Source organism: Anopheles coluzzii, chromosome 2 (genome assembly GCF_943734685.1).
Source record: "Anopheles coluzzii chromosome 2, AcolN3, whole genome shotgun sequence".
Classification (NCBI taxonomy): Eukaryota; Metazoa; Arthropoda; class Insecta; order Diptera; family Culicidae; genus Anopheles; species Anopheles coluzzii.
In genome coordinates this window covers 7,212,904-7,239,814 of record NC_064670.1, presented here as the reverse complement: position 1 = coordinate 7,239,814, position 26,911 = coordinate 7,212,904, and the positions used below count along the sequence as shown (strand labels likewise).

At 49.3% G+C, this 26,911-nt stretch overlaps 7 protein-coding genes and 2 non-coding genes across 10 annotated transcripts; 5 read left to right on the top strand and 4 right to left on the bottom strand.

Moving 5' to 3' along the window:
* The first annotated feature begins 264 nt into the window (after positions 1-264).
* Positions 265-1,235, top strand: LOC120947732 (ribosomal RNA-processing protein 7 homolog A). The gene is made up of 2 exons (XM_040363340.2): positions 265-375; positions 442-1,235. Exons 1-2 carry the CDS (start codon positions 351-353, stop codon positions 1,185-1,187), a joined length of 771 nt encoding a protein of 256 aa, XP_040219274.2. The 5' UTR covers positions 265-350; the 3' UTR covers positions 1,188-1,235.
* On the bottom strand, positions 1,235-2,598 carry LOC120947731 (integrator complex subunit 15). The gene is made up of 2 exons (XM_040363339.2): positions 2,360-2,598; positions 1,235-2,289 (listed from the first exon to the last, which is right to left on the bottom strand). Exons 1-2 carry the CDS (start codon positions 2,433-2,435, stop codon positions 1,253-1,255), a joined length of 1,113 nt encoding a protein of 370 aa, XP_040219273.1. The 5' UTR covers positions 2,436-2,598; the 3' UTR covers positions 1,235-1,252.
* Positions 2,599-2,685: 87 nt separating this feature from the next.
* On the top strand, positions 2,686-3,975 carry LOC120947733 (histone deacetylase complex subunit SAP30 homolog). Its single transcript, XM_040363341.2, has 3 exons — positions 2,686-3,164; positions 3,297-3,512; positions 3,585-3,975. The coding sequence occupies exons 1-3, from the start codon at positions 2,985-2,987 to the stop codon at positions 3,711-3,713; spliced, it is 525 nt and encodes a 174-aa protein (XP_040219275.1). The 5' UTR covers positions 2,686-2,984; the 3' UTR covers positions 3,714-3,975.
* Positions 3,976-4,361: 386 nt separating this feature from the next.
* LOC120947729 (NADH-ubiquinone oxidoreductase 75 kDa subunit, mitochondrial) lies at positions 4,362-7,731 on the bottom strand. 2 transcript variants are annotated; one of them, XM_040363338.2, is made up of 5 exons: positions 7,485-7,731; positions 7,218-7,386; positions 5,951-7,138; positions 5,688-5,870; positions 4,362-5,608 (listed from the first exon to the last, which is right to left on the bottom strand). In XM_040363338.2, the coding sequence occupies exons 2-5, from the start codon at positions 7,380-7,382 to the stop codon at positions 4,964-4,966; spliced, it is 2,181 nt and encodes a 726-aa protein (XP_040219272.1). In that variant the 5' UTR covers positions 7,383-7,386; positions 7,485-7,731; the 3' UTR covers positions 4,362-4,963. The 2 variants fall into 2 exon arrangements, with proteins under 2 accessions (XP_040219272.1, XP_040219271.1); XM_040363337.2 differs by having other exon boundaries at positions 7,576-7,731.
* A 763-nt stretch (positions 7,732-8,494) lies between these two features.
* LOC120950560 (lipase 3-like) lies at positions 8,495-16,038 on the top strand. The gene is made up of 4 exons (XM_040368689.2): positions 8,495-10,271; positions 13,631-14,018; positions 14,102-14,301; positions 15,289-16,038. Exons 1-4 carry the CDS (start codon positions 9,783-9,785, stop codon positions 15,832-15,834), a joined length of 1,623 nt encoding a protein of 540 aa, XP_040224623.1. The 5' UTR covers positions 8,495-9,782; the 3' UTR covers positions 15,835-16,038.
* Positions 16,039-16,316: 278 nt separating this feature from the next.
* On the top strand, positions 16,317-18,066 carry LOC120949032 (26S proteasome non-ATPase regulatory subunit 13). The gene is made up of 5 exons (XM_040365986.2): positions 16,317-16,536; positions 16,673-16,786; positions 16,857-17,141; positions 17,214-17,367; positions 17,431-18,066. The coding sequence occupies exons 1-5, from the start codon at positions 16,433-16,435 to the stop codon at positions 17,914-17,916; spliced, it is 1,143 nt and encodes a 380-aa protein (XP_040221920.1). The 5' UTR covers positions 16,317-16,432; the 3' UTR covers positions 17,917-18,066.
* LOC120949033 (glutathione-specific gamma-glutamylcyclotransferase 1) lies at positions 18,049-24,639 on the bottom strand. Its single transcript, XM_040365987.2, has 4 exons — positions 24,150-24,639; positions 21,983-22,975; positions 19,816-19,851; positions 18,049-18,849 (listed from the first exon to the last, which is right to left on the bottom strand). The coding sequence occupies exons 2-4, from the start codon at positions 22,166-22,168 to the stop codon at positions 18,328-18,330; spliced, it is 744 nt and encodes a 247-aa protein (XP_040221921.2). The 5' UTR covers positions 22,169-22,975; positions 24,150-24,639; the 3' UTR covers positions 18,049-18,327.
* Positions 20,231-20,396, bottom strand: LOC120954296 (U1 spliceosomal RNA). Its single transcript, XR_005751670.1, has one exon. It is a non-coding gene; the product is annotated as a U1 spliceosomal RNA (small nuclear RNA).
* A 1,145-nt stretch (positions 24,640-25,784) lies between the features above and the next one.
* LOC120954295 (U1 spliceosomal RNA) lies at positions 25,785-25,950 on the top strand. Its single transcript, XR_005751669.1, has one exon. It is a non-coding gene; the product is annotated as a U1 spliceosomal RNA (small nuclear RNA).
* Positions 25,951-26,911: the final 961 nt, after the last annotated feature.

The window sequence follows — 26,911 nt, the reverse complement described above, 5'->3', positions numbered from 1 at the left end:
CCGGTATCATCGCATCTCATGAAGTACAGACACGGGCCTTAGTTGTCTCTTTTGAACTTCTTAGTCTGGTTACTAGTGATTTCTATATAGAGTTTAATACATTAAGTGATTTGGGAAATGGTTATATGACCTTTTAGTCAGTTATACAGAAAAAATCTGTGATTTTCGGTAGGATAAATGAAAAATCGGTAGTTTTAGGAGGCTCATCTGTGAGTCGGTAGGTATATCAAAAATTGGTAGGAATACAGATTAATCGGTATTTCTGGTCACTCTGTTTACATCTGCCAAACGCACATGGCAATGCCGAAAGTGTTTACCATTTCGATAATTCTAAACTGCCCCGCAACACCATGTCGTCTGCCGACGAATTTACCGGTAAGAACGTTTTTGTGGAAATCTTTAGTTCCCGTATGTTCATACTAGCTCGTTTACTTCCAACAGCGATCGATCTAAAGTACAAGGAGTCGGACACCCACTGCCATCAGCTGTTCGCGAAGGAAAATGCCTCCAAAGCAACCTGCAAACAGAAACCGCCCGGACGTACGCTGTACGTCCTGAATGTGCCACCGTACGCAACAGAGCAAGCGCTGCAGCATGCATTCTCCTCGGCGGGTGAAATCGAGCGCGTGGTGCTGCAGGAAAAGCCTTCCAGCAAAGAGTCCGCCCCGATCGAGCGGATGGACAAGGATGTGTTTTGCTTCAAGGTGGCGTACGTGGTGTTTGCAAAGCCTGGTGCGCTCCGAAAGCTGCTCAAAACGAAATCTATCAACGCGCTGCACACGGAAGAGAGGCCACTGCTCACCGGGGTGGACAAGTGGACCAAGGCGTACCACGAGCGCATCCCGAACCCGGCCGCACTGCAGCAGGAAATCGACCAGTACATGGAATCGTACGATCGCAAGATTGAAGAACAGAAGGCCGCGGAGAGCAACAATGCGGTCGATGAGGACGGTTGGGTGACGGTGTCGAAGAAGAGTTCCGGCGTCTTTGCCCAAACGCAGGGCGTCGTGAAGAGGCTGGAGAAGAAGCTGTACGAGGGCCAGTCGGAAAAGGAGCTGAAAAATTTCTACACCTTCCAGATACGCGAATCGAAGAAGAACGACATTATCAGCTTGCGGAAAAAGTACGACCGGGATTTGAAGAAGATGGAACAGATCAAGAAAGCAAAGCGATTCAAGCCGTACTAAAAGCGTGTCAGAAAATAAATCCCTTGTCATTGCTCGATCTTATGAAATTGTGTATACATTCTTAACTAAGTTTTATTTGCATTAATGACGATTTGCAGCAGCTTGTTCTTGCCGGGCAGGGCTTCCAAGCGGAACATAAGCTGCGTGATATTACCGAAGATGCAGCGCGAGGTAAGCCCCACCTGCACGGCTTGCGCAAACCGTTCCAGGCAGTTTTGCAGATTTTCCTCCTCCAGCGACATTCCCTGCTGTGTGAGAGTTTCCATCTCCACCTGGATCGTGTTCACTATCAGCAGCAGGTGCTGCGCGTTGATCGGCTGCAGGGTAGGTGGTGTCGTAATGGGTGGCGTTGCTTCCAGCAAGCTTTGCAGTACGGCTAGATGCAGCTTGCTGTACAGCTCCTGGCGGTTCGTAACCAGGAGCGAGAGCACACACCAACGGATCAGGCCGGCAAGGGGCGTTATTACCGGCATCGCGATGGCACCACTCGGCAGGGCCAGCTGTTGCTGGGAGGCAAGACACAGGGAAGGATTCTCGGACACCCAGTCCGTTATTACGTCCAGCAGCAGATCGGGCGGTGGGGTGAGTTGCGATTTCGCCGTCCCATTTAGGTACAGATCCGTCACGGCCGTCATCAGGTTGGCGGCAAACCGTGGCGCAACCAACGGTAGCGACTTGAGCTGCTCCGACGAGTTCTTCGAGAAGATGACGAAATCACGCACGATGCACTGTGCCAGCTCCAGGCTAGCCGGTGAGGTGCATCCGAGCTGCTGCATCCACGTCCCAGCCGCACACAGCAACGGTGCAATCGATCCGGACACGGCCGTACTGATCAGCTTGTTCAGCACGCTCGTGCGCGTGTTCGAGCCCCCAAACAGAGACAGAAACACCGCATTCCGAGTCGCGTCCGGACCGGGACGGGAGAAGAAATCACACAGCACCAGCACCAGCTGGAACTCTTCGATCGGGGACAGGCGCGGTTGGGCTGATTGTTTAGCAAATTGGCCACCACGCGCCGGCTCATCGCGACGCTCGCGGAACACAAACTCCGCAATCAGATCCATCGCCATGTCGTGCTTGTTCCGATTAATGATAAGGTTTTCTACAAAGTAAATAAAATCGTTCAGTTGGTGGTTTCTTGTCCCATGCAAATGCAGATTCCCTTCCCCCACCTATGATCGCAAGGGCGTCCCGGGCCATATCTGGAAACTCCGCCTTCCGCAGCATACTGCGCTCCTGGGAAGTCATTTTGGTGCGTTTAAATTATTCCTTAGCCTTCTCTTGCTATTGTTAACTTCTTTGGTGGACAGAATAGCGCTATTTTCGAAACCTTATCGCTGCCTTGTTGTCGTTTTGTTTCGTGCCTCCATGTAAACAACGTTCCGCCATTGACTGCCAGAGGCCGCCGCATAGACAGCTGTCAAACGCAATCGTTTCGCGTCTCTTTCTCTCTGCATATCTTCCTCTCCCTTTCTTTTCCATCCATTTACGACAAACACAAACATACAACAAACCGAACCAAATTTAGGTGACGCGACGTGATGTGAAAAGTTATGCGGCGCTTCATTTGTGCTTAATTCATCATTTAGAAAGGCATTAAACGGAGTTCCTTGTCTTGTTGGTGAGACATTATGCGGCATATTTACCAATAAAAGTAAAGTTTAGTGTAACGTAAAGTGTTTTTGCCCTGAAAAAAGGGGCTGCCGTATCAAAGGGCATCTTTTGGAGCTATTGTTCGTACAGGTTGTGCAGTGCGTGCGGGAGTGCGTAGTTACGCATTAAACATTTGCCAGTGCAATGATGAACAATAATGGGTTCAGCACGGGGGAGGAAGATTCCCGCGGGCCGGCGGACCAGATCTGCTGCCTGCTGGACGACGGCGAGCGTTGCCGGAAGCAGGCAGGCAACGCGTCCTACAGCAAGCGAATTCAGAAGACGGTCACGCAACGAAGGCTAAAACTGAGCATCGACAGCCATGTAAGTGCCAAGTTACCCCATCCCCCACCACCTACTCCGCACCCCTCCCCCGGGTAGCACACTTTGTGTTTCGCACCCCACCCCCAAGGTCATTTGGTTTTGCATTCACATTCATTGCTTCTTACCCCTCAGGCACGACATATCTACATCTGTGACTTTCACAAGGCACGGATACAGTGTGCCCGCACAAAGCGACGCCGCCGCGATTCGGAGGACGACAGCAACGAGACGGACACCGATCTGCCGGAGGTCGATCTCTACCAGCTGCAGGTGAATACGCTGCGAAGGTACAAACGCTTCTACAAAGTGTCCACGCGTCCGAGCAGCAACAAAGCGCAACTATCGGAGGTATGTGTCGGCGACCCATACGGTCAACATGTTCTAATCAAACAATCTTCTTACCTTTCCATACGCGTGCAGACCATCATGAAACACTTCAAGACGATTCCGATCAAGGAGAAAGAAATTCTCACCTACTTCATCTACATGGTCAAGTCCAACTCGAACAAGCTGGACCAGAAGAACAATGCGAGCGCCGAGGCCACCTGAACGGTAGCGTCACTATCAGCAACGTTGTCATAATTGTGCCGCTTTTATCTTACAAACTCTTAGTTTTTAACGCTTGTGTCTCATGAAATAAGTGTAGTTTGTACTTCCTGTCCCCGGTGTAACGTTGGAGTCATTCTGGCCCTTTCGGTTTAACGAAATGTTTGGCCGTTGAAAGTAGCCCAGCGGACCGAGGGGACACAAGGAATAAAGCAAGAATAAAGCATAAATCACACCAGATGTGACCTTAGTGCGATTAGCAGAATCGTTAGACTATACTTTTGCAGGTGTCGCTACCGATCGATGACAATGTTCAGTTTTTCAGTTCGTAGTTCGTTTCAGTTTTTTTTTTTTTAAGATTAGTTCAATTTAGTTTATTACAAGAGCAGCTTTTTTAAACATTCTATTGTTACTATGATACAATAAAAAAAACACTGCTTGTTGGAATCAACTGTTTATGTTTCTTTTTACGTTCCTTTCATCGCTGCATTGCTAACTGCACTCCGGGTGTGCGCATCTGGACTGAAAATAGGCTTAGCTTGACCGAGAAAATTGAGTTCCGATGCGTTGTGCAAATTGGTTTAGTGTGAACTGCAGCTGTGATATTACTATTGTAGCCTATGAGTTAGCCGAAAAAAAAGTCGCAAAATATTGCATTTGAAGTATAAGAATCTGTTTTGATATTTATTCGCTGTTCTGTACTCGGTACAACGCTCGTTTATACTTCTTCAGCTCTCAACCGCGTTGGTTTTGAATAGTTTTGTTTTAACATTGCTCGATACTGGATGATTTTTGAACAATTTTCTGAAGTAAACTAGTGTGGAGGACAATTTGAAGTAGCTCTTTCCCGTAGAATAGCATCGCACATGAGATAATACATTCTCTATTTTTCCTCCTGCAAAATAAATTGAAACTGGGATTCAAAAAACAGCTAAACTTACTATGTGTTCGTCATTTTCGTTCCCTTCTATTGTTCCTTTCCGAGTTTTTCTTTTTTATACAAAGAGGACAAGTCAAACAGCATCATCACCCGTTACACCGCAAACCAACCTGCCCGTTGCACAAACAACGCCAATCGTCACTTGCTCAAAAAGGAACTCACTCAACGCTGCTCCAAGCCACTTCACCATGGTTTACCATCGAAAAAGATCACGAAGATGGTTCGCAAACACCTCCCTCCTCGAAACGTCCCGGCCACAAAGGAAACGCACACTGTATTCACTTTCCGTCTTAAGCTTGCAATATGGTAAACTTTAATTAGCTTGCAATTGCTTCTTCGCTGCCGTCACACATTTGGCCATCGTCGGCGAAGCGCGCGTAATCGGATCGGTCATAAAGAAGTCGGCCAACTTTTTCTGCACCACATCCACCTTGCCACCGTCGAACTGCACCGAGGAGTTCTTCAGCAGTGCGTCCGCGATGGCGAAAAAGTTGGACGCTTCCAGCCGCCCGTAGCGCACAAGGTGCGGCGCAATGTCCTCCATGCGGGTGCGCAGATCGTCCAGCGTGTCGTACGGTAGCGGCGCGCCGGCCACCTCCGACAGGGCGCGCAAAATCTTCCAATCCTCACGCGCAAGGCCGGGCGGCGTAACAGCCACCAGCGTCTGCTGGGCGCGGCCCTCGGTGTTGACGTACGTGCCCTGCTTCTCGGTGTAGGCGGCACCGGGCAGGATGGCGTGCGCCATCTGCGCACCGGCGTCTCCGTGGTGTCCCTGGTACACGATGAAACAATCCTTCGGCAGCTTCTCCTTGTCAACGACGCCCGCATCGGCACCAAGCAGGAAGAGCACCTTGGGCTGTGCCTCTAGTGCGGCCTCAACGCCCGGCGTGTAGCCCACGTCCAGGGCCGCCGTTTGGGCCGCATTCGTCTGCAGCACGTTCCAGACCTTCCAGTTCTTCTGCAGATGAAAATAAAACAAACAACAGCACGCTAAGTTTGCGCAACCAAACGCAAAGGTGTACGTAATCGACACTTACGTCAGCGGGCGACAGCGAGTTGGCGAACACGTGCAGCGCCGTGAGGAACGAGGTACCGTCCTTACGGGCGAGCTGATTTGCGCCGACGATGATGAGTGGCTTTTTCGCCTCCTTCAGCTTCTTCGCGAACGGATGGTGTCCATTTGCGATATCGCGGATCAGCGAGGTATCGCTACCAAGATGCTGTTAAGCATATCGTAAATAAATATATCAATGTTTAGTGTTAATATCAGCAGTTTGTGGTGCACGGAGCCTTTTCTCACCTCATAGTCGTACGAAAGGTTAACTTTCGGCCCAATCAGAGCAATGTTTTGATCGTTATGGATGTATCCCTTCCTGAGGCGGGTGTTCAGCAGCGGCGCCTCATAGCGCGGATTCGTGCCGACGAGCAGCACGAGGTCTGCCTCCTCGCAAGCAGCGATCGACGAGTTCAGCAGATAGCTTGAGCGCAAATCCGTGCCCGACCCGTCCGTCGGGAACTTTTGCTCCGTGCAAAGCGTCTCCGAGCCCAAACGGTTCAGCAAATCCTTCAGCGCAACGAGCGACTCCGCATCCACGAGTCCACCGGCCACGGCGGCCACCTTGCCCTTCGGTGCACCCCGCAGCGCTTGAGCGATCGTGATCAGGGCCGATTCCCACTCGACCGCCTCCAGCTCGCCGCTCGGATTGCGCAACATCGGGGCGATCAGCCGCTGGCGCTTCAACCCGTCGCACGCGAAGCGCGACTTGTCCGACAGCCACTCCTCGTTGATTTCGTCGTTTTCGCGCGGCAAAATGCGCAGCACCTCGCCAGTACGCGTGCTCACCACGATGTTGCTGCCGAGCGCGTCCAGCACGTCGATCGACTCAATCTTGCGAATTTCCCACGGCCGAGCGACGAAGCTGTACGGCTTGTTGGTGAGCGCGCCGACCGGGCACAGGTCGATCACGTTGCCCGACAGCTCGGACAGGAAAAACTTCTCCACGTACGTGCCGATCTGCATGTCGTTACCGCGGCCCGTCGTGCCGAGATCGTCCACACCCGCCACCTCCGACGCGAACCGGATGCAGCGCGTGCAGTGGATGCACCGGGTCATGATGGTTTTGATCAGCGGACCGATGTCCTTGTCCTCGACCGCCCGCTTGCCGGTATGGTGAATGTCGGTGAAGCGCGACCGATCCGAACCGAATGCCATCGCCTGATCCTGCAGATCGCACTCGCCGCCCTGGTCGCAGATCGGACAGTCGAGCGGGTGGTTCATCAGCAGAAACTCCATGACGCCCTCGCGCGCCTTGCGCGTCATTTCCGAGTTCGTCTTGATGCGCCAACCCTTCATCACGGGCATCGCACAGGCGGCAACCGGCTTCGGCGACTTTTCCACCTCCACCAAGCACATGCGACAGTTGCCGGCCACGGCGAGCCGCTCGTGGTAGCAGAAGCGCGGAATCTCCACACCGACTTGTGCGGCGGCCTAGTCGAGAAAATGAAAAACAAACAAATATGCTATGAGGCTTGCAAAGGCAGGCAACCGAAACTCGTCAACAATTTACCTGCAGGACGGTGGTGCCCGGATCCACCATCACGGGCTGATCGTCCACAAACACCTCAATCTTTTCCGGCACCTTGGCCGGTGTCGTGGCCGACGTGCGCACTATCGTCTGCACCGGGAACCGTGCCCCGAGGGCAAGGGCCCGCGTAACTGGCACTCGCAGCATCGTTCTGCAAAGAAAGGCAACGTTGCGTTAGCGGTGGCGACGTAGTAGCAAGACACACTTCGACTACAGCAAGCGCCGAATACGAAGTGGGAAAAAAATTACATAATTCACGTAAATTTTCGCGAGATGGCGTAAACAGACGGCTGCGCTTGCGACCGCAACCTGGGGCAACAATGGCCGTTCCTGCACTTACTCGGGCTGTCTGCTAGCAGTGCGGCGGTTTTGCACTCGGTAAAGATCGATAGGAATTTAGAACGAAATGTATTTTTCGCTGGCAAGGATTTCGATCGCAGAACAAAATGTCCAGCTCCTTGACGTTTCCACTTTGGAAAACAAACGAATGACAGGCGGCTGTCAGCAGTCCCGCTGACAGGTTGAAAATGAGGCTGCGGTGTCTGTAGGCTGTCTACAGAAATCAGAAATTATATGAAAAATAAAATAATTTTAGCGTTTAGTTTAGTTTAATTATTACGTCTCAAAAAACCAAAAAATATTTGTTTATGATTCACAATTCTGTAAAATTAAACGATTTTTTTATAGACTAGTTATTTGATTTTGTGTGTGGTTACTGTACATAACGAAAACAATTTTGGTAAATATATTTGCAAATTACAAATTTCATCTGGGGTAGTTTTTATTCATGAATTGCTTTAAATTGATAAATGGTATAAATCATCTAAAAGCGATTCTACATACAGCGAGAGAGCAGCTGAAACAATAACTGACAGCATGCTTTGACAGCGACTGACATAATTTTCAGTGAGAGAATTCTCCTCGGCATGCAAAGAATGATGAAGCTGAGAAAATTTAGAATTTGCAGTGTATGGAGAACGGAAAAGCAAAATAAACTTTTTTGACTTCATTTTAGCGATTAAAATCGATTTTTTTTTTCAACATCATTCCAAAAGTCTCATTTCGGCGCTTTTCAGAGCTTCTACACACACCGCCATGAGAAACCCGTTGTCAATTCTCTCACAGCCAACTCTCTCACCTGCAGACTCTCGTTGCATGTAGAAACGCTCTAAAACCGAGACCACTTCCTTACCAATCTACCCGTCGTCTATCAACCTTGGCATACACAACAAACGTATCAATACACAACGCACAACAATCAACACAACCAAAAGGCTGTTGATGTTCGTGTGGGAAGGACGTGTTTCGTGCGATCGGTAAAGTTACAATTCTACACACAGCTCTCTAGTTAATCTTAGTGCATCAGTGTACCTCGTATAAAGCATTCATTATTACAGACTTTCAATTTCCATTAAGTTCTATAAAAAAAAATATTGTGCTGGGCGACTGCGGACGCCCCTAAACGCGCGCCGAAAAAGTGCATCCCCTTGAACATCGGTGTGTGCGTTGCCGTTTCGTTGAATTCACCCCGCGCCAAAAACGAACGCTAAAACGTGTCCTAATTGAAGACCAAGATCCGCTGCCACTCTCGTTGGGAAGGGGTGCGCTAAATCAACACAAACACACAAAATGTGAAAAGAAAGTTACCATACGGTTTCGTTGCATCCCCACCGCAGCTGACCGTGCAGATGCAGCTTCCGTTCAAGTGTTGTGTTGATCTATTACCCGTCGGTTACAGCCACGCTCGCACTTCCCTAATCGGAACACTCACAGCCTATGTTGTGTTGCACGATTGAGTCATAGCAACGCGTCCTTCTTCTGTGCCGCTTCTGTGTGGCATGGCAAACGGGCTCGTCGATCATCATCATCATCCTCGTCATCATTACCGCCGTACGTGCTGGAACGGCGGGCGGCAGAACTTTGCACCGAACGCTGATCGATAAGGGAAGGAACCGTACCGGAATTGTGATTGTGCGCGCACCATACATTCGAAAGCAATATAAATACGCACCGCGGATGGGCCGGCTGAGTGCAGTGCCCGCTGGACAGCAATCCGCTCGGTAATCGCGTGAAAGAGTTGTGTGCGCGCGCTTGCTTTGGTGAAAAGTTTGAACTAAAAAAAATAACAAAAAGGGAAATAAAACAAAACGCGATCCGCATCGTACCGTCGCGACTCACTGACACACTTTTGCGCGCCTGTTTGCCACCACACACGCACACAAAAGCTTTGGCCATCGTATATCCCCACTGGCGCGAGACAACCGGACCGCTGTGGGGCGGTGAGTCAGTCACAGTCCACGCCAACTGCCGCCGAAGAAGATTCGCTTTTGTGTGCGCTTTCCGCACAGTTTTCTGTGTGCGTACGTGTGTGTGCCTGTGTGTTTTGTGAAGCAAAGTCACAGATCAAACGATTCGCTACGCCGCCGTTTCCTCGGATAAGCTGCCGGGGAAAACTAGATAAGAGAAAACGGTCCGTGGGAACGAAAGCGTCTCGGCATTCTAGCAATTTGAGCGCGGTGAAAAGCGCGCATTTTCCACCGACCCGCGATGTTGATTCGGTGTGGGAAACTGTTCCGGCCGCGCAATGGTTTGGTGGTGGTGATTACCGTTCTACTCCTCACGCTACGCCCGGCCAGCGCCGACGGTGGCCTGTTTGACAACTTTATCTCGCAGCTGATGACGACGGCCGCTACGGCGCAAAACTTCCTCGAAGATGCTTACGATCAGCGACAGGGCCGGGGAACGGAACCACCACCACTGGCGGAGGTGCCTTCCGTCTCGGCAGAACCCCTCTCGCCCGTACTGATTCCGGTCGGGAGCATTGATTTGAGTGATCACCAACCGGCCATACCGTCAGCACCACCGACCACGTTTGCCACCGGTACCACTACGAGCACGAGCACGACGACGACGACGACTACGACGACGTCCACAACGCATGGTACGCGTGCACCGCTGCCGTTTTGGAATCCGTTCGTTTGGTTGCGCCCCAAGGAACCATCCATACCGTACAATCCGGATACCGATCTCAGCACGGTAAGTAAGGGATGCAATTGTTTGTTTTACTTATTTTATTTTTCAGTAACTGTTTGTACTACTTTCCTAAAGTTGTATACCCCGGAGTTCTCATTGCATCTCATTGCAAAACTGAATAACTGAAAGCTAAGCATTGGTTTTATTAAGTCATTAAAAATGCATATCGAACGTCCCACTTTCAAGCTTTGTCTGCTCACATGCGTGTAAGGAAAAGCTGAGTGCTAAAAATCATTAATTTATTCCTATTTATTTTAAAACCTTTTAGCATTGCTTAAATCTTCCTGTTAAGCTTCTCGTCTATATAGTGGACTCTAAATTAAGTTAGTGATTTTTCACACACACAAAAAAGCTGCTGTAACATAAGAGTGTACTTAAAAACATAAAACTACTCTCCATTAGTGTCAAAACCGAAAAAAACCACAACATTGTTAAGTCATCTTTTAATGAACGTCACTTATCTCCATCGAGAACTTATCACTTGTTTATAACTTCTCCGCTTGGCACAGAAATGGACTGTAGAATACAAACAACATACATAATAACTACTCCCGGAAGAGTGTGGAGGACTATTTTTACATAAATGAATCACCCAGTTGGTTGTAATCATCATCTCCCTTATGATTCATTTAGCTTCGGCGAAATTAGATTAACTGAAGCAAAAATAAAGCACTTACAGCCGGGCAGCCCGAAAGGTAGCGGCCCCATTGCGTGGCAGCGGATGCAGGTGCCGTGTGTATACAAGCTCCAGTTCGCGTAATCCAGCCGGGTTTCCGCAAAGCTTAATCCAATTTGGCCTTGAGCTTTAGCTTGCGCCGCCGTGTGCAGCCACCAAACGACACGGCCCACTGGCTCGGACGAACGCGTTCTCCCGATCCGATGGAGCTAATTTAATTGCTCTAATAATCATCCTCACACACACCACGTTCCACGTTTAGCTGCCCACACCAAGAAGCAAGTAACAGCGAGCAAAGGGGAGCATCTGGGACGACGAAAAGTGAAGCACTGATTTGATTACTATCACCTTTTTCTTCGCCTTGCTTGTGCATCGCAAACGGTTTGAGAAACGATGCAAATGTTTGCCAGGTGAAACCTTGGCTCCTCGCGGTATGCATATGCTTTCCCACATACACACACACACAGAAGTGGACACCACCACGTGGACGTCTTCGATAGGACCGTGTACCAAAAACAAGCAAAAAAGAATCGTAAACGAAAGATGCATATCGTATTAACAGCCTGTGATTGATGCGATGATAGCCGCCGCCAGGATAACGAATTCTCTCGCCGGGCGGACTGGCCATGCCGTAGCAAGCTGAATAATGTATAGACGACCTCGTCTGGTCGTGTTCGATCATCGACGGCCAGGGTGGTGTTACTACAATACTGCGGTCCCACAACCTTTACCAAGGGCACACACACACACACCCGCTGAAAGATGGGGAACGAAATTAATGGACATCAGTGCTAACAAATATTGCACCCACAGAACGACGACGACGACGACGAGACATAATTGCCAGGATCGGTTAGGCGAGCTTGTTTTTTGTTCGGTTGTTTTGTGGCCTATAAAAATAGTACCCATAAAGGATTGAAGGAAAAAAGGATTGCCCTTGCCTCTGTCGCTATTCGGAGGTTCGTGTTGGAACTACAAACATTATCTTCCCTCCACCATGTGCCCACCCACGGATGGCTTTGGAAGGTATGGTTGTTTTAGCCGGAAATCAACCACACAACCGAACGAACCGAACAGACATGGCGCGGTGTCCGTGTGCTGTGTGGGTGGGACTATTTGAGGTACACCATAAACCCGTGTTTCCACGGCGCGTTGCATCGTCGGCGGAAAAGGAAGTTGCATTAGGAAACGAAAGGCGAACAAGAGGGAGCGTACGGTGGCAAACAGGACAAACGGGAGGGCCACAATAGAAGCACAAATACACACAAAGGACGATGCACGAGCAACGATACACATGGTATGTGAAGGGTCGTTTGTGTAAAATATCGCCCACAGATGCATCGAATGCACGACACAATGCCTTGCCGCCTCACCATCGTCTAAATGAGCGTTATTTGTTGTCATTTGTTTGGAATGAATTTAAAATTGACATTTTTCAATGGTCTTCACGTGCTGTGAGGATAATCAAACCGAGTTTTCTATCGGGCTAACTCACATAGCAGTAGCTTCGTTCGCTATTCCGTTCGTCCCATGTCCCACAAATGCTGTATTTGCGTGTTTAGCAGAAACCCACCCCGTGGGCTTGGTCGCTCGAAACAAGGCCAATCATCATCATCATCATCGTGTAAGGGAGGGTCGGAAATTGGACCGATAAATTATAGCTCTTTTGCGAGTTCTTGACGTTGAATTCTGGAGCAAATAGAAAAAAAAGCAGGACACTCGATTATGAAATTGTACACCGGTACGGTTTGGTGTATGACTAGGGGAGTTTCCTTTTTCCTAGCACGAAACTACTACCGGGTCTGGAGACTTCTTTGGACTTCGAAGGCTCCCTGTTTCTTCTTTGGTACAATGCGAAACCCAAGAACAAAGAAAGTCCTTAGCCCTCTGAGCAGTTAGCGTGTAATGTATGTGTATAGTAACGCACACACACCCTTCCTCACGAAGTCTATCTGCATAGTAGATGTGTTTTGTACCGGTCGCACTGGGCTTTAATAAAGGGATGAACCAGAACATCCGGCGACGCAAAAGAATGGTCTGTTTTGACATTTTCCCAAGGATCTAGGGCGTCGTCGGAATCATCATCGCACTAATGGAAGGCTCGGTTTTTTGTGCGCCTCAACAACGGATAGGCACGGAGAACGACGTATGGCATGCTACACTGGGTGTGTGCGTGTCGTGCACTCGGTTAAGGCGGTCCCGGTAAAGTAATTGTCCGTTTGCATGCATCGTTTCTATCGTTCTGACTTTTGACACTGGAGCTGGAGGTTTCTCGAGGAAACCAGCCAGCCAGCGTAGTGAGCAACCATCAAGGACGATACATTGGAGCGGCCCGGCAGAGGTCCGTTTGGAGGTCATTTTTGAGTGCCTTACGTAGTGCGGACTTTAAAGTGAGCGATCGATAAAGCAGTTAAACCCGTAACGGATGGATGTAAACTTTTATTGGCCAAAGCTGCCAAACTATTCATTTGAAAGCTACATCATCGCTTGACAATAAACACCTTAACGGCGAAATAGATTACAACCATCATTAATACTGAATCATCGTCACTTCCTTATCCTTCCTTATGATGCTGGTCATCAACTGTACCATAAATCCGACAGCAAAAATGCGGGCCACTGAAAATAAACTCTATTAATTGCATGTCCCTATAATCACCGCTCTCTCTCTCTCCTCCATTTGCAGCCCGAAATAGCGGTCCGTCACGGCTATCAGGCAGAATCTCACACTCTCAAAACGGCGGACGGCTATCTGCTGACGCTGCATCGGCTTCCCTGCGGCCGGATCGGATGCACCGCGCAGGGTGGCAAGGGTACGGGCCAGCCCGTATTTCTGCAGCACGGACTGCTGTCCAGCTCGGCCGACTGGTTGCTGAGCGGGCCGGAAAAGGCGCTGGCGTTCATACTGGCCGACGCCGGCTACGACGTGTGGTTGGGCAATGCGCGGGGCAACACTTACTCCCGCAAGCACGTCAGCTTCAGCAGCGACGAGACCGCGTTCTGGGACTTTAGCTGGCACGAGATGGCCATGTACGACATACCGGCCGAGATTGATTATCTGTACAACATGCGCGGTAAGAGAGGGAGAGAATGAGAGGCGGTGGTTGTTCTTTCGGTGATTCTGGTGTTAATTGACCTCTCCTCCTTCTCCACCCAGCACAAGAGCGGAACGATACGACGCGCAATCTGCTGTACGTGGGACACTCGATGGGCACGACGATGATCTTCGCACTGCTGGCAAGCCGCCCGGAGTACAACGAGCGGCTGGAGGCCGTCTTTGCCCTCGCACCGGTTGCGTTTATGGGTCACGTAAAGAGTCCCATCCGTCTGCTAGCTCCATTTTCGCACGATATCGAGGTAAGGAAGGCGAGAGGACGTAACGGGCGCTTACAGCGAATTCCCTGTTCTGCAATAATTAGAACACTCACTGTTCTGTCCCCAATGTTGTCTCTTCTACATTTGTCGTACGTGTTTTTTTGTTTCATTTCATCCCGTTGTTCCGTTGCTCAACCCATCATCATGCCAACATACACACACACAAACACATTTATATCTCCCTTGTCCGGGTCGTCGTATCAGTAGATACCGCTAAACTATTTCGATAACCTTCGTGTTCCCAATTGGGTTGATGGTCTCGCGAATGACATTCTCAAACGACTCTCGTTGCGATTGCTGGTGAGTTTTCTGCTGGTGTTTCGCCCGGCGTGCCACACATGCAAACATGCCCTATGTGTGTGTGTGTGTGCACGCTACGAACATCCATTATTCGGTTCCCTCTTCCTCCGGTGGTCGTGTTTCTCTTTCTATACGCTAAGGGATGAGTGCTGGGTGGCTTTTAAGCGGATGTCCGGTTGACCGGTCATCGTCCTATTTGCTCTGTGCCGTGGGACACAGTAGCAGCTCTGGCCAGTCCCGGTGCAAAGGAAACTTTATTGGTGTGGATGTTCTATTTCAAGTTTTCAAAAGGCGAAAGTATTTAAGCACTCTGATAAGATTTTAATGCAATTTATGTAGTATTATTTAACATTCTGGGCGGGTTTCTCCAAGTTCTTTCTCATACTCATCATTCATGAAATGTAATCTTTTGTAAATAGTTGTTAAGGTATGGTTCATGAAGGGGGGAACGAAGGATGCATAATATATTCACTCTTATCAATAAGTATCTACCGGACTATTATGGTAGGAAGTGTTTCCAATATCCTTCATCACGCTGTACATTATCTCATCCTCACGGTTTTAATAGTACTCATCACAGAAAAACTGTCTTAATAACATTCACACATGTCGCATCGTCGCATCCAAAGCTGCATTCTCTAAACCGCATCAACTTATCCCTTTCCCCAGATGATACTGAAATTCTTCGGCGGCAACGAGTTTATGCCGCAGAACAAAATCATACGCTATCTCGCCAAGTACGGCTGCGAGCTGACCGAGGCGGAAAAGTACATCTGCGAGAACACGGTATTCGTGCTGTGCGGCTTCGACAAGGAGCAGTACAACGCCACCCTGATGCCGGTCATCTTTGGCCACACGCCGGCCGGCACCTCGACCAAGACGGTCGTACACTATGCGCAGGAGATTCACAACGAGGGCAACTTTCAGCTGTTCGATTATGGCGAGAGCGAAAATCAGCGCCGCTACGGCCGTGCGTCACCGCCGGGATACAATCTGGAAAACATATCCACCCCGATAGCGCTGTTCTACGCGAACAACGATTGGCTGGCGGGTCCGAAGGATGTGGCCAATCTGTTCAATCAGCTGCACCGCACCTCGATCGGTATGTTCAAGATACCGAACGATAACTTCAACCACGTGGACTTTCTGTGGGGTAACGACGCGCCGGAGGTGGTCTACAAGCAGCTGCTGATGCTGATGCAGCGATACAAGTAACTTCGCCAACGACAAGCCATATCTTGCTACCTTTTTAAAGCTGGAACACGCGAAAGTGAATTCAAACGAGCGAACCCCTATGACTGCATTTTCATGTTGAAAATTCTTACTGTTAAGACTTCTATGAATTGTATGTATGTGTGTGTGTATGTTGTATGTATGTAAAAAATAAAAAAGGGTAAACAGCTATCCGAGCATAAATAAGTCGTGTTTTTCTTTACTTACATGAAATATATGCTATGGCTGTTCAGTAATTTTGAGTCGAAAAACGATCAATTCAAACATTGCTCCAACTTGCCATCAAATATGAATAAACCTTGGGCAGTTCAATTCCGACAACTGTCAAAATGTGTACGATTGTGAGTTGAATACTTTTGGCAGGTTTGTGTCCTGTAAAACCAAGCAAACTTTTGAGCTCAAGTACTCAACACGAGACCATAAAGATTTTGACCCGGCCGCAAAGTTTTGGCAAATCATTCCAAACTGTCAAACCGCATGACATCAAAAGTATCACAAAAAAGAATTCGCTCTAAATTACACGAAGCAATTGCACGTAGTTTTGTTATTAACAGGTATTTGAGAATAAAAGTAATTCATAATGTCCAACGTCAACGTTGCAAGCTACCTGGCGGAACAGAAGAAAACCACCGATAAAGATCTAGCGGCCGAATGGACGGTGCTGGAAGAGTTGTACAATGAAAAGTAAGCATCCTCCCCGCCGAAACGCGTAGGAAAACAATCCACAATTCCTTATATCTTCGCCGGAAAGAGCACGATGCTATATACTTATAGCATCCGTTTTAACAACCCCGTTTAATTCTCTTCCTTCCTTCGCCAGGCTTTGGAATGAGTTGACCATAAAGGTGGACACCTTCGTGAAGCATCCTGCCCTACAGAACGAGGAAGCTTTGCTTGCGCTGTACCACAACTTCATCGCCTCCTTCGAAACAAAGTGGGTATTGCGCTACTCCCTTGCTGGTATTGGATCGCTGTTAATGAGCAGCGCTCTTTTGCTTTTACAGAATCAATCCTTACGGTTTGGTGGAAATCCTCACCGTCGTCATTTCGTACCTTTCCGATAAGAAGGAAGCGATCGCGTTCCTCGAGAAGCTAAAGGACAAGGTGAAAATCTGCGACCAGGCCGTATGGATGTGCAAGGTGCTGCAGGGCCAGATCCATCTCGAGCATCTGAACCAGCTGGATGAGACGAAAAAAATCATCGAAGATCTGAAGGACATCCTCGAGGAGGCGGGCAATGTGACGCCGGTGCACGGCAAATACTACATGCTAGCAGCCAACTACTATCGGTAGGGAAGCGTCTTGCGGAATTGTTTGTATATTTCTCGATATTCTTTAATGCATACGAATGCAATTTTCAGATTGGTCGGCCAGCACAGTGATTACTACCGGTGTGGTTTGCAATTTTTGGGCTGCTCGATCGATACCTACCCTAAGGATCAGTGGGCACAGCAAGCTTTCTGCCTCGGTTTGGCGGCACTGCTTGGCGAAGGCATCTACAACATCGGAGAGCTGGTAAGGAGAAGAAGGGTGACTGTTCTAGTGTTCACCGGACTAACAGGAATCTCATCTTTTCAGCTAGCACATCCAATCCTTGAATCGCTCAACGGTACCGAAAACGAGTGGCTGGTGGAGCTGTTGCGTGCGTTCAACTCGGGCGACATTGTCAAGTTCGAGCAGATGAAGCCGAAATGGAGCTCGATTGCCGATCTGGCCGCGCAGGAGGTGAAGCTGCGGCAGAAGATTTCACTCCTCTGCCTGATGGAGATGACGTTCAAGCGGCCGGCCAACAAGCGCACCATCACGTTCGACGAGATTGCCAAGGAGGCAAAACTGCCGATCAAGGAGGTCGAAATACTGATCATGAAGGCGCTGGCCCAGGGGCTCGTCAAAGGTGCGATCGATGAGGTGGCCGGTGTGGTGAACATGACCTGGGTGCAGCCCCGCGTGCTCGACCGCAAGCAGGTGGCCGGTATGGCCTCTACCCTGGACACGTGGATGTCGTCCATCACGTCGATGGAGCAGCTGATCGAGAGCCGGGCGAGCGAAATTCTCACCAACTGAGACTGTGCGAAGGAGTGGAAAGGAGTGGAAACACAGCTCTTCCCCCCCTCTTTACGCCCCACACCCACGCAGTCGCTGAGCGCGTTTGTTCAAGCTGAAGTTTACACTTAAATAAATGAATAAGACTCTATATTTCATTATAACATAAAACACTTTATAGTCAACTGTAGTAATAATAGTAGTAGCGTTCAGTGGTAGCAGTCTTAAGGCTAGGGATTTTTGTTTGTTTTGTATTGTAAAAAAGGAAACACGCTCACACACACACGCACACCCACCAATCGGATTCACACGCGCGCGTGTGTGTGGTGCTTCTCTTTGTGCGTTTCGTAGAAAAGAACTTTAAAGCAAAGTACTAATTAAATGGCGTTCAATGAGTATCGGACAGGACCGCGGGGCGGGGGAGGAGGAGGTTTAGATGTGCAAACAGCGCAGCTTGGTATCGGGAACGCGCGACGTGTACTCGAACGTGACGTGGCGCCGCACCTCCTCATGCGTATCGCGCCGGATCCGGTGAGGTGTAACGTTTCCGACCAGCAGCAGCTCCAGCTGCACGTTCGCTTCCGCCACGAACCGGCGCACGAGCCCCTCGAGCTCGAACAAATGCTCGTCGCACGCGCCCGGCAGCTCGTCCCGCATGAACATGGCCAGCCGCACCAGGTACTCGACGTTGTGGCCGCTCGGGCCGCGGCACTCGACGATTTGGCGGGCCGTCACCAGCAACGGTTCCTCGCCGATCCAGTGCTCGTTCTTGGGCGTCGCGATGTACACGAGGGCCGGAAATGCTTCCCCACTGATGCCGGACTGTTCGGTTGCGATCCGGGGGTAGAACTTGATGTACTCGGTCACGTACCCGCCGAGGGTGCATTCGCGCTGCTGCAGATAGTCCAGCGCGTGGCTTCCGGTCACCCTAAATGCACAGCCCCATGTGATACCCTGCAAGATAGGCGCAAAGAGAAAACGGGAATTTCAAACCTCCAAACCATGTTCAAATACAATCTATTTATAGCGCGCGCGTGCACTGTTGTAAGGTTCTGCGTTAGACATCGCTAGAAGCGGGATTTTTGTGCGCCCCTATATAAGCGGACGGGTTGGCCCTTTCGCCCCGTGGAGAAGATGCTTTGCGGTTCTTCCTAGCTCAACTCTCGTGGTTCCATACGAGCTGTCATAGCTCACTCGTTGCTTCACACCGAAGCATGCCATGGGAAAAGTCCCCGGGCCCCGGGCAGAAAGTGTCAGGACGTGACTCGTCCCGCTTGTCACACAGTCAGAAGTGGAGGGGGTTCAAATCTCTCTTGGCTTAGACATTGTGCAAACTTGCCAGATATTTACAGTCATGTTGAGGGACTCAGGGAGGGGGTACATCTCCCTTCCTCTCTCACACAATGGGGCTTACTCAGAAAGAACTGCTCTTCCTCCTATTTTGCAAAACTGCGTGCTTGTGTTAAAATCGTGTTTTCTCTAAGCATTCTTGCAGCTTATGTATTTCCACCTTTTTCCTCCCTTTATGGAATCTAACTGCTTGTTAGAATTGTGTTTACACTAATTAATTAGAACAGTCCGTAGCGTTCTAGCACAATGCAACCAGTCAGTCTAGCTTTTTTACTTGACTTTTGCAAAACAATTCAATTACACAAAATCGACTTTAGGCATTAATTGAAAAAATGCTTCCTATTATCAAGCCATCTTCCTCGCTCAAAAGGTTTGTAGTCTTTATACACGATACTCCAGTGCCGGTATCAAATATCACACATCACACCTCATCATCTGATTGCGTTCGGGAAATTTAAGCACATTCACATTTAACCACCAGCTGCCCTCAAGTGGAACTGCATCACGACAAGCGGGAGCATGTAGCTACTGGTAGAACAAGAAAACGCCGCACACGTATCCGTAACTTACCTCTTTGTCCTCGATTAAAGTGGCCACGCGACCCGGCTACGTTGAATGAAGGGCACACACGTTGAAGGAAGCGCAGACAGAGCATCATGGGATAACATAATAAAGAGAAGAAAAAGATGATTTCATGCATAAGTTTCTCGTCTGGTATTGTGTAGAGCGCTTTGCTTGAAGATGGATGATATGCGTATGACGGTGCGTGAAACTATTCCAGTCTTCCGTGCGTAAGAATAACGTCTTTCCAGTGAGTAATAGTACACCGCCCTTGATAGAGTAATTAACAGATGATGCACAGAACGTTGTGAGCGGTGACGTTTGCATAAATTCTGGAATTGAGCTATGCAACATCTTACTCTGTCTTTAAGCTAGAAAGTTTAGTACTATCATCAAAAAGTAGCTTTTGTTAGATTAGAATAAATCGGGATGTGCGCGGACGCACTTCCCGGCTACCAAAAATTGCGCACACGAGTTATCCACATGAGGGATAATCGCAGGGGTCAACCCAGCCCAAGTGTGCAATGGCCAGGCCTCGCCCTGGGGGAACCGCCTTCGTGATCACGGTAACCCCTGTGCCAGGTAAGTATGCTTTCTGCCGGTCACAACCAACCACCCCATTCGCCGGCCGCATGCTACGCTAGCGATGCACAACAAGCCTTCCCTTTGCAAAGGGATGCTACTCGCATCCTTTTGCTACCGCTGTGTGTCGACAGTCCCTTTTGCCCTGTCCTTGTGTGCAATACGAAGCAAGCTCTGGTTGACGTTTCTTTTCGTTAGCAAGAGAACGAGTCTGCGCTTATCAGCGCTACTGTTAGCGTTTGTGCAGAGACCTACTGATAACCTGTTACACACAACGCGCTCGCTCCATTAGAAGGGTTTCTTTTTGTCGTTGTTAAGTAGATGATTTACCACACAGCAGGTCGTTAGTTCGGTTCTGATCTAATGTTAATGTGCAGTAGAGAGCTTGTTTATAGCGTTGTTTCATTATGACACTGTATCTGTTTTTATTCCTTTTTTCCCTATGTTTTTGTCAGTTTATCGTTTGTCTCGTGTCAATTTACACGACCCTGTAGTGCCTCACGCTTCCTCTGCAGGCAGTTGCAAAATAGAGCCAATTGTTAAGTAACGCCTCGGCACAACAACAACAACGCTGTGTGCCGCTCCCGCACGTGTAATGGCTCGGCTATAAGGCAGAATATTAAACAAAAACAAATAGCAAAATACAACACCACCACCACCACCAGACGGTATCGGATGAGCCACACGACGGGAGAGGGGTTGCGCAAACAGAGGAGCGGGGAAAAGGGTCTCGTCGCCTATTATTTATGTTCTTGTCCTGTCGTTTTGCGTTCGGCGATGGGCAGCGTCGTTGTGGTGTGGTATAAAGATATTCGCGATCTCGAGCGCGAACGGCGTAAATACAACGCGCCACAAGTGTTAGTTTTCATTTTATGCCTGCCTTCTTTTTTGTGAATTAAACACACACAAACACAAACACAGCTGGGTTTATCGGTAGCCCGACGTGCCAAATGTGTGTTTCATTCCTGTGCCGTTGTTTACAAAACACGCCACCAACCCTTGGCCCTAAATGGTAACCCCCTCGCCACTCGCTGACGCTGTTATTCCTTCCCTTTTCCCTTCGCATGTTCGCGTAGAAAAATCCGCCGTTTTTTTTTAATGGCGAGCGCGTGGTACAACAACTACCAACACACGCCTTCGCCAACGGTGCGAGCAGGCGAACAACACAACGGAGGAACTCGTCAAATCGATGGCCGCGTGTTTGGGTGTTTTGGGTTCGCCAATTTTGTCCCTCGTATTGTGTGACGACGGAAACTGATAAAAATAGCCTTCCACCACCACCACCGATCTCGTTTGCGACAAAGTAGATCCTGTGTGCCGTTGGCGAGGGAGGTGGTGGTTAGGAGACACACAAACACACACACACACACATATGGTAAAATGTTGGGAAGAAGAAGAAATAACGCAAATGCAAATAAGAGAGCTCATTTGCGTATTCGCTGTATACCCCCCGCCGTGTCAAGTAGGTTAAAGTCGTCTGCTGTCTACGCCATGGGTCGTTTGGGATAGATTTCAAGGGCTAAGGAGGGGGGGGGGGGGGGATGGGAGGGTCACATCGGTCGGATGCTGAGGGATGCTTCAAAACAAGCCTTACCTTCTCCTTGGTCCCACGGTGCGTCACATTGCCCTGCCAGAACCGGCGCACGTACCCGCGGATGTAGCCGGTAATGCAGTCCGTGTACTCGAAACCCGGATACCAGCACAGGGACCCATATCCGAACACCCACACAGTGGGCGTACTACCACCACCGCCAGTCGTTGGCACGTTCTGTACCTCCATCGCGGCCACTCTTTCGTTTGTAAACACACCACAAACCACACAGCCCAAGGCGACGAGGATCACCAAGGTGTAGATGAAAGCGCAATTTTCTCTCTCTATCGCTCGCGCTTGAATAGGTGTTTTGATGACTAGGCTGTGCACATTTCTATCTCATGCGCGTGTGGTGTGATGCTCGCACACTTGGATAACCCGTAACCCGTGGCTACACACCTGTGCGCCTGTGCTAAGGATGCTAGTAGCTGCCGCCGTCCTGCGAGTGGTTTGCCGAACACCTTGGGCCAATTGGGTTTCGCAAGTATGTGTGTAACGGGTGGAGGAAGTGTCACTTTTTTCTTGCATGCATACTAACAACGCACTCACTTAATGGGTATTCACACTCGCGTTATCCCTTTGGCACGCACACACTCAGACGCACACCATCAGTCAGTTGCATTAGATGCGGGAGATTAGATTAAATCACGTCAAAACAAGCAAAACAGTAAAAACAGGACCGAATCCCTACGGCTAGAGTGCGGAGGGCACGGAACGAAATGGAAAGTAACGCACTCGGTGCCGCTCGGTGCTGCGCGCTGGAGTTGGTGATCGCTGAGGTAGAAGATGCCACCGCCGTGGACGGGGGGACTGTTCCAGCGCGACCGGATGTCGCGTGCCGTGCGCTGCTAGTACGGCTGCGGCCGCCACTGCTCGCTCTGTTGCCACTACTGATGCGGCCGCTCGTCGGAAGCCGATGGATATTGGTGCTGCTGCCGTCGCTGTCGTTGTCGTCGTCGGGCTGGTGTCCGGTGCGCTAGCGGAAGGCTTCATAGTCTGCGAGAGGGCGAGAGTGAGAGCAAGAAGAAAAACCGCGTGCTTTATAAATGCAGAAGAGAACGGGAAGAGGGATGCAGCAGCACACACAACAAAGCAGCAGATCGAGAGCCGCCATACATAATCACGCGTTTTCGCACACACACACGCTTTGTATTAGCCGTGCGCGCTCGCGCCTCCGCCCGGGGCAAAGGTATGCGTGTGCGCGTTATGTGTGCGCGGGCGCTGGTGTGCGTTTAGAAGCGCACGGACACACACGCGCACACGGCCGAGAGTGTGTGCGCGCGCGTGTGTGCCCGTGCACACGGCACGAACAGAAAAATCCCCTCCCCTTTTTTGTTTTACTGGTTTGCTAGGTGTGTGCGAGACAGCTTGCGCGTCCCGATTTAAACAGGCCACGACACTGCCACGTGATACGTTCGATGAGTGCAAATAATCAGCAACAAACGGTGTTCGAGTTTGGCAATGAAAGAGTTCAAACCGTTGGCACGATCAACACCCCGCCCGAGCAGAAGAATGCAAACCGTCAAAATCCGTTTGGGGTATTAGCGGTCCGGCATCGCAGAAGTAGCAGCAGCACTGCACTATTGCACTATTTCATGGCTCACTGCAAACAGCTGACGAGTGAACCAAGTGCTGCTGCTGCTGCTGCAGTTCAATTCAAAACAACCCCCCCGACATGTCCGTGAACAATGCGAAATACGTTGGCGAGCCATCCAAGCAAGCCGCGGGCCGCCGTACCGCGAATGAACTTTCTACGAATGACGCACCATTGAAGAACGAACGGGGCACGGCACAGTGGTGTGTTTATTTCGAGGAAGTTGGCGATTCGAAATGAACCCACCGTTCACCGCGCTTCATTGACGACGTGGACCGCGCGCGGGTGACCTTCGACGCAAAAATGTTGCATTTTTCCGCGTCGGACCGCGCGGTGTGTTGGTGTAATTAATGCAAACAGGGAGCAAAAACCCACATGATAGCGTTGTTGTGTTTGCCGTCCCTGAACTTGACCAACAGCTGACAATGAAACGTTTGTGGGGGGTAGTGGGGGTAGGGCGCGGGGGGGGGGGGGAGGGTGTTAGTAACCCTCCTTCCCCTCTCTGTGGCACATACATTCTAGCGATGCGTAAGTTCGGAAAATGCTTTACTCCCCCCGCCCAATCTTGCTACTTACACCGTAAAACTGCTGCCTTGAGCGAACGCCACGCGCCTGCATCGTTGTTGGTGGTGCCATGCCGCAAGGAAAACTGTTTTGCCACCCCTTTTTTAACACGAGACACCGCAACCGCAACAACCGTACGAAGCCATGGTTGGAAAATTGAACAAATTCGGTCGAGAAAATCGGAATCCGGAGGGAAAGTGCTTCCTCTTCACGGGGAGCTTAACCACTCAAACACACACAGCGAGTTCACAGTTTTCACGGGGAAATCTTTTGCACAATAGAATGCGGCGGTCGGTAAGGGGGTGTTGATGGAGGGCAAATTTTCCTCGACGACAGCGACGACTGATGACGACGACGGTCAACGACAGTGGCAGAAGGTTTTCTGATGCGAAAAACGGCTACACGACGCTAGGTGCACGACGATCCGGTCGGTTGCAGTGTACGGTAGTTTCTATTTTGTGTGTAGCTTACCCCCACCCTCGGGCACCATCGACCCATCAGCATTGCATTGGAAAGGGCATCCCTGCGTACGCACACGCGCTCGTTCGTTCGTTCGTTCGGTCGTGTGGTTAAGCGCGGATTACACACGCGCCATCGAAGTGGAACGCCCTTTACCCGTGGTGGTGGTGGACTTGCTGGTGCTATTTGAGGACTTTTTTTAAATAATAAAATTAATGCAGAAAAAAAAACAAATAATTTATAATTTTGAATTGAAACTGCCACTTTCAATGAAAATATTTCTTATTGAGGGTTGGTAAAAATTTATCACTTAACTGAAAAAATCCTTAAATTTGAATTGAGGGCTTTGCTAACGTCGGATTATGGACATTCTCACAGTGCAGTTGCAGTGCTCTATATTGAAAAAAGGCCTTTTTATAGCACGTGAAGGCCTTTCTAAACGATTCTTTAAATTCAACATCGAAAGATTGCCTTTTCTAGAGCGATTCTTCCCCAAAAAAGATTAAAACAAGACGCACGCACCGCTTCAGTTTACAAACATTCCACATGTTACAATAGAACGCCCTCCGTGCTATCCGCGCTTCATCATTTGCCGTCTGTCTTCGTCGGTAGGGGAGGGAGATGCCGTTTGTCGCGCTTTGACGCGAGTGCGTGCGTTTTCCCCTTGGCCACGGCTGATGCAATAACGTCATCGCTTTGCTCACGCACGTCATTACAATGTTTGGCAAAGGTTTGCAAACGAACCAAAAATCTCTTTTCTAAAGCCATCGACAAACGCCGTGTGTACCCTCGTATGACCGTGAGCTGAATGGTTGCTTCGGTTGCCCTGAGCTACTCGGCCTGCTAGCATTTGCTCACAAAAATCATGAAACATTCTCAAAAACATTGCTACCTAAAAGGGAACAACACACCCTTTTTTCTAAAGATTTATTTTCTACCTGCTAACAGAAGACTTCGCTGTGCATGCGTTCGAAGCGTCTTCAGCCCGTGCTCTGCCGCTTTATCTTTCTTCTCTGCGTTCGTTTTGCTACCCCCCAGCTTGCCATCCCTTCCAGCAGGGGGTTGTTTCGGTTGCTGCGATGGGTACGAGCCGGGCGTTAGATAAAGCATTTGATGGCTGAGCGTTATGCATCGCTAGCGTAGCATGTGGCCGGCGAATGGGGTGGTTGGTTGTGACCGGCAGAAAGCATACTTACCTGGCACAGGGGTTACCGTGATCACGAAGGCGGTTCCCCCAGGGCGAGGCCTGGCCATTGCACACTTGGGCTGGGTTGACCCCTGCGATTATCCCTCATGTGGATAACTCGTGTGCGCAATTTTTGGTAGCCGGGAAGTGCGTCCGCGCACATCCCGATTTGATCTCTATAACAAAAAGTCATTCGAAATTGTAATAACATAAGAGAAATAGAACTTGTTTCACTCTTCAGCTTCATAATATTACGCCGTTTGAAAAACTGTCTCGTATTCTCTTAGAAAAAGTTTGCTTAGACATGTCTAAACGGTACGACAATATCATCAGGTTTGGAGATAACCACGTACTGAGTAAGACTGAAAGGGTTCTTTCAATCCTACAAGAGCATGTGTTTGAATTCAATTCGCCATTCAATTATGCTACTTTTATTTTTGACTTTTCAGATGTCATTTCCACTCATTTAGAAAATACTTTCCCCAATAAAAAAAGATCGAGACTATCCTGCGTAGAGAGTCGGACAATTGAATTGCAATGAGCGATTTCGGCCGGTTCCATGGTACAATTGTCTACTTGTACGACTTAACAACACACTCATCATGGGTTCAAACCTCGTATGGACCGTGGTCGTTATACGTAGGACTGACATTTTTGCAATGATTAATTAATACACACAGTTTACCATTTCATGTGTGCTGCTGCATAATCAATCACGCACGAAATTGATTTTATGGGACGAATTTTTACTGGCCCAAAATGATGTTTCACCAGTCCTATATGTTGTTTGATACGTCACGACGACAACACAGTGCGAACTGTCAAATCTAAGGCAGCAAAAATGTAAACAAAACAGTTCTGATTGCATTTGCTAATGATAATGCTGTTAAATGCTAACAATTTAGTAAATAGAGCGAGACATGATTCACACACACCGTCGTAAAGCTTAAGTTCTCTCCTTTCCGTATTTGTACATGAAATGTGTAAAAATGTGTAAAATGTACGTGGCAAACTCATTTTCTTGAGCGACAAACTATGCAGCACAAATCGCATACTGACTTGTTTCCTGTATTTCTAATATCTCTCATCAAGACAAATGTCAAATTTGGGACATAAGGGAGGTATGTTA

What these genes read in the sequence shown, in the direction of transcription:
- LOC120947732 (XM_040363340.2), top strand. Translation starts at nt 351, where the DNA reads ATGTCGTCTGCCGACGAATTTACCG. An exon ending in GTCTGCCGACGAATTTACCG is followed by an intron (nt 376 to 441) that starts GTAAGAACGTTT and finishes TACTTCCAACAG; the next exon opens with CGATCGATCTAAAGTACAAG.
- LOC120947731 (XM_040363339.2), bottom strand. Translation starts at nt 2,435, where the DNA reads ATGACTTCCCAGGAGCGCAGTATGCTGCGGAAGGCGGAGTTTCCAGAT. An exon ending in GGACGCCCTTGCGATCATAG is followed by an intron (nt 2,290 to 2,359) that starts GTGGGGGAAGGG and finishes TTTACTTTGTAG; the next exon opens with AAAACCTTATCATTAATCGG.
- LOC120947733 (XM_040363341.2), top strand. Translation starts at nt 2,985, where the DNA reads ATGATGAACAATAATGGGTTCAGCACGGGGGAGGAAGATTCCCGCGGG. An exon ending in AACTGAGCATCGACAGCCAT is followed by an intron (nt 3,165 to 3,296) that starts GTAAGTGCCAAG and finishes CTTACCCCTCAG; the next exon opens with GCACGACATATCTACATCTG. An exon ending in ACAAAGCGCAACTATCGGAG is followed by an intron (nt 3,513 to 3,584) that starts GTATGTGTCGGC and finishes ATACGCGTGCAG; the next exon opens with ACCATCATGAAACACTTCAA.
- LOC120947729 (XM_040363338.2), bottom strand. Translation starts at nt 7,382, where the DNA reads ATGCTGCGAGTGCCAGTTACGCGGGCCCTTGCCCTCGGGGCACGGTTC. An exon ending in CGGGCACCACCGTCCTGCAG is followed by an intron (nt 7,139 to 7,217) that starts GTAAATTGTTGA and finishes TTTCTCGACTAG; the next exon opens with GCCGCCGCACAAGTCGGTGT. An exon ending in ACTCGCTGTCGCCCGCTGAC is followed by an intron (nt 5,609 to 5,687) that starts GTAAGTGTCGAT and finishes TTTCATCTGCAG; the next exon opens with AAGAACTGGAAGGTCTGGAA.
- LOC120950560 (XM_040368689.2), top strand. Translation starts at nt 9,783, where the DNA reads ATGTTGATTCGGTGTGGGAAACTGTTCCGGCCGCGCAATGGTTTGGTG. An exon ending in CGGATACCGATCTCAGCACG is followed by an intron (nt 10,272 to 13,630) that starts GTAAGTAAGGGA and finishes CTCCATTTGCAG; the next exon opens with CCCGAAATAGCGGTCCGTCA. An exon ending in CATTTTCGCACGATATCGAG is followed by an intron (nt 14,302 to 15,288) that starts GTAAGGAAGGCG and finishes CCCTTTCCCCAG; the next exon opens with ATGATACTGAAATTCTTCGG.
- LOC120949032 (XM_040365986.2), top strand. Translation starts at nt 16,433, where the DNA reads ATGTCCAACGTCAACGTTGCAAGCTACCTGGCGGAACAGAAGAAAACC. An exon ending in ATCGCCTCCTTCGAAACAAA is followed by an intron (nt 16,787 to 16,856) that starts GTGGGTATTGCG and finishes TTGCTTTTACAG; the next exon opens with AATCAATCCTTACGGTTTGG. An exon ending in TCTACAACATCGGAGAGCTG is followed by an intron (nt 17,368 to 17,430) that starts GTAAGGAGAAGA and finishes TCATCTTTTCAG; the next exon opens with CTAGCACATCCAATCCTTGA.
- LOC120949033 (XM_040365987.2), bottom strand. Translation starts at nt 22,168, where the DNA reads ATGGAGGTACAGAACGTGCCAACGACTGGCGGTGGTGGTAGTACGCCC. An exon ending in ACCGTGGGACCAAGGAGAAG is followed by an intron (nt 19,852 to 21,982) that starts GTAAGGCTTGTT and finishes CATTCAACGTAG; the next exon opens with CCGGGTCGCGTGGCCACTTT. An exon ending in CTTTAATCGAGGACAAAGAG is followed by an intron (nt 18,850 to 19,815) that starts GTAAGTTACGGA and finishes CCTATCTTGCAG; the next exon opens with GGTATCACATGGGGCTGTGC.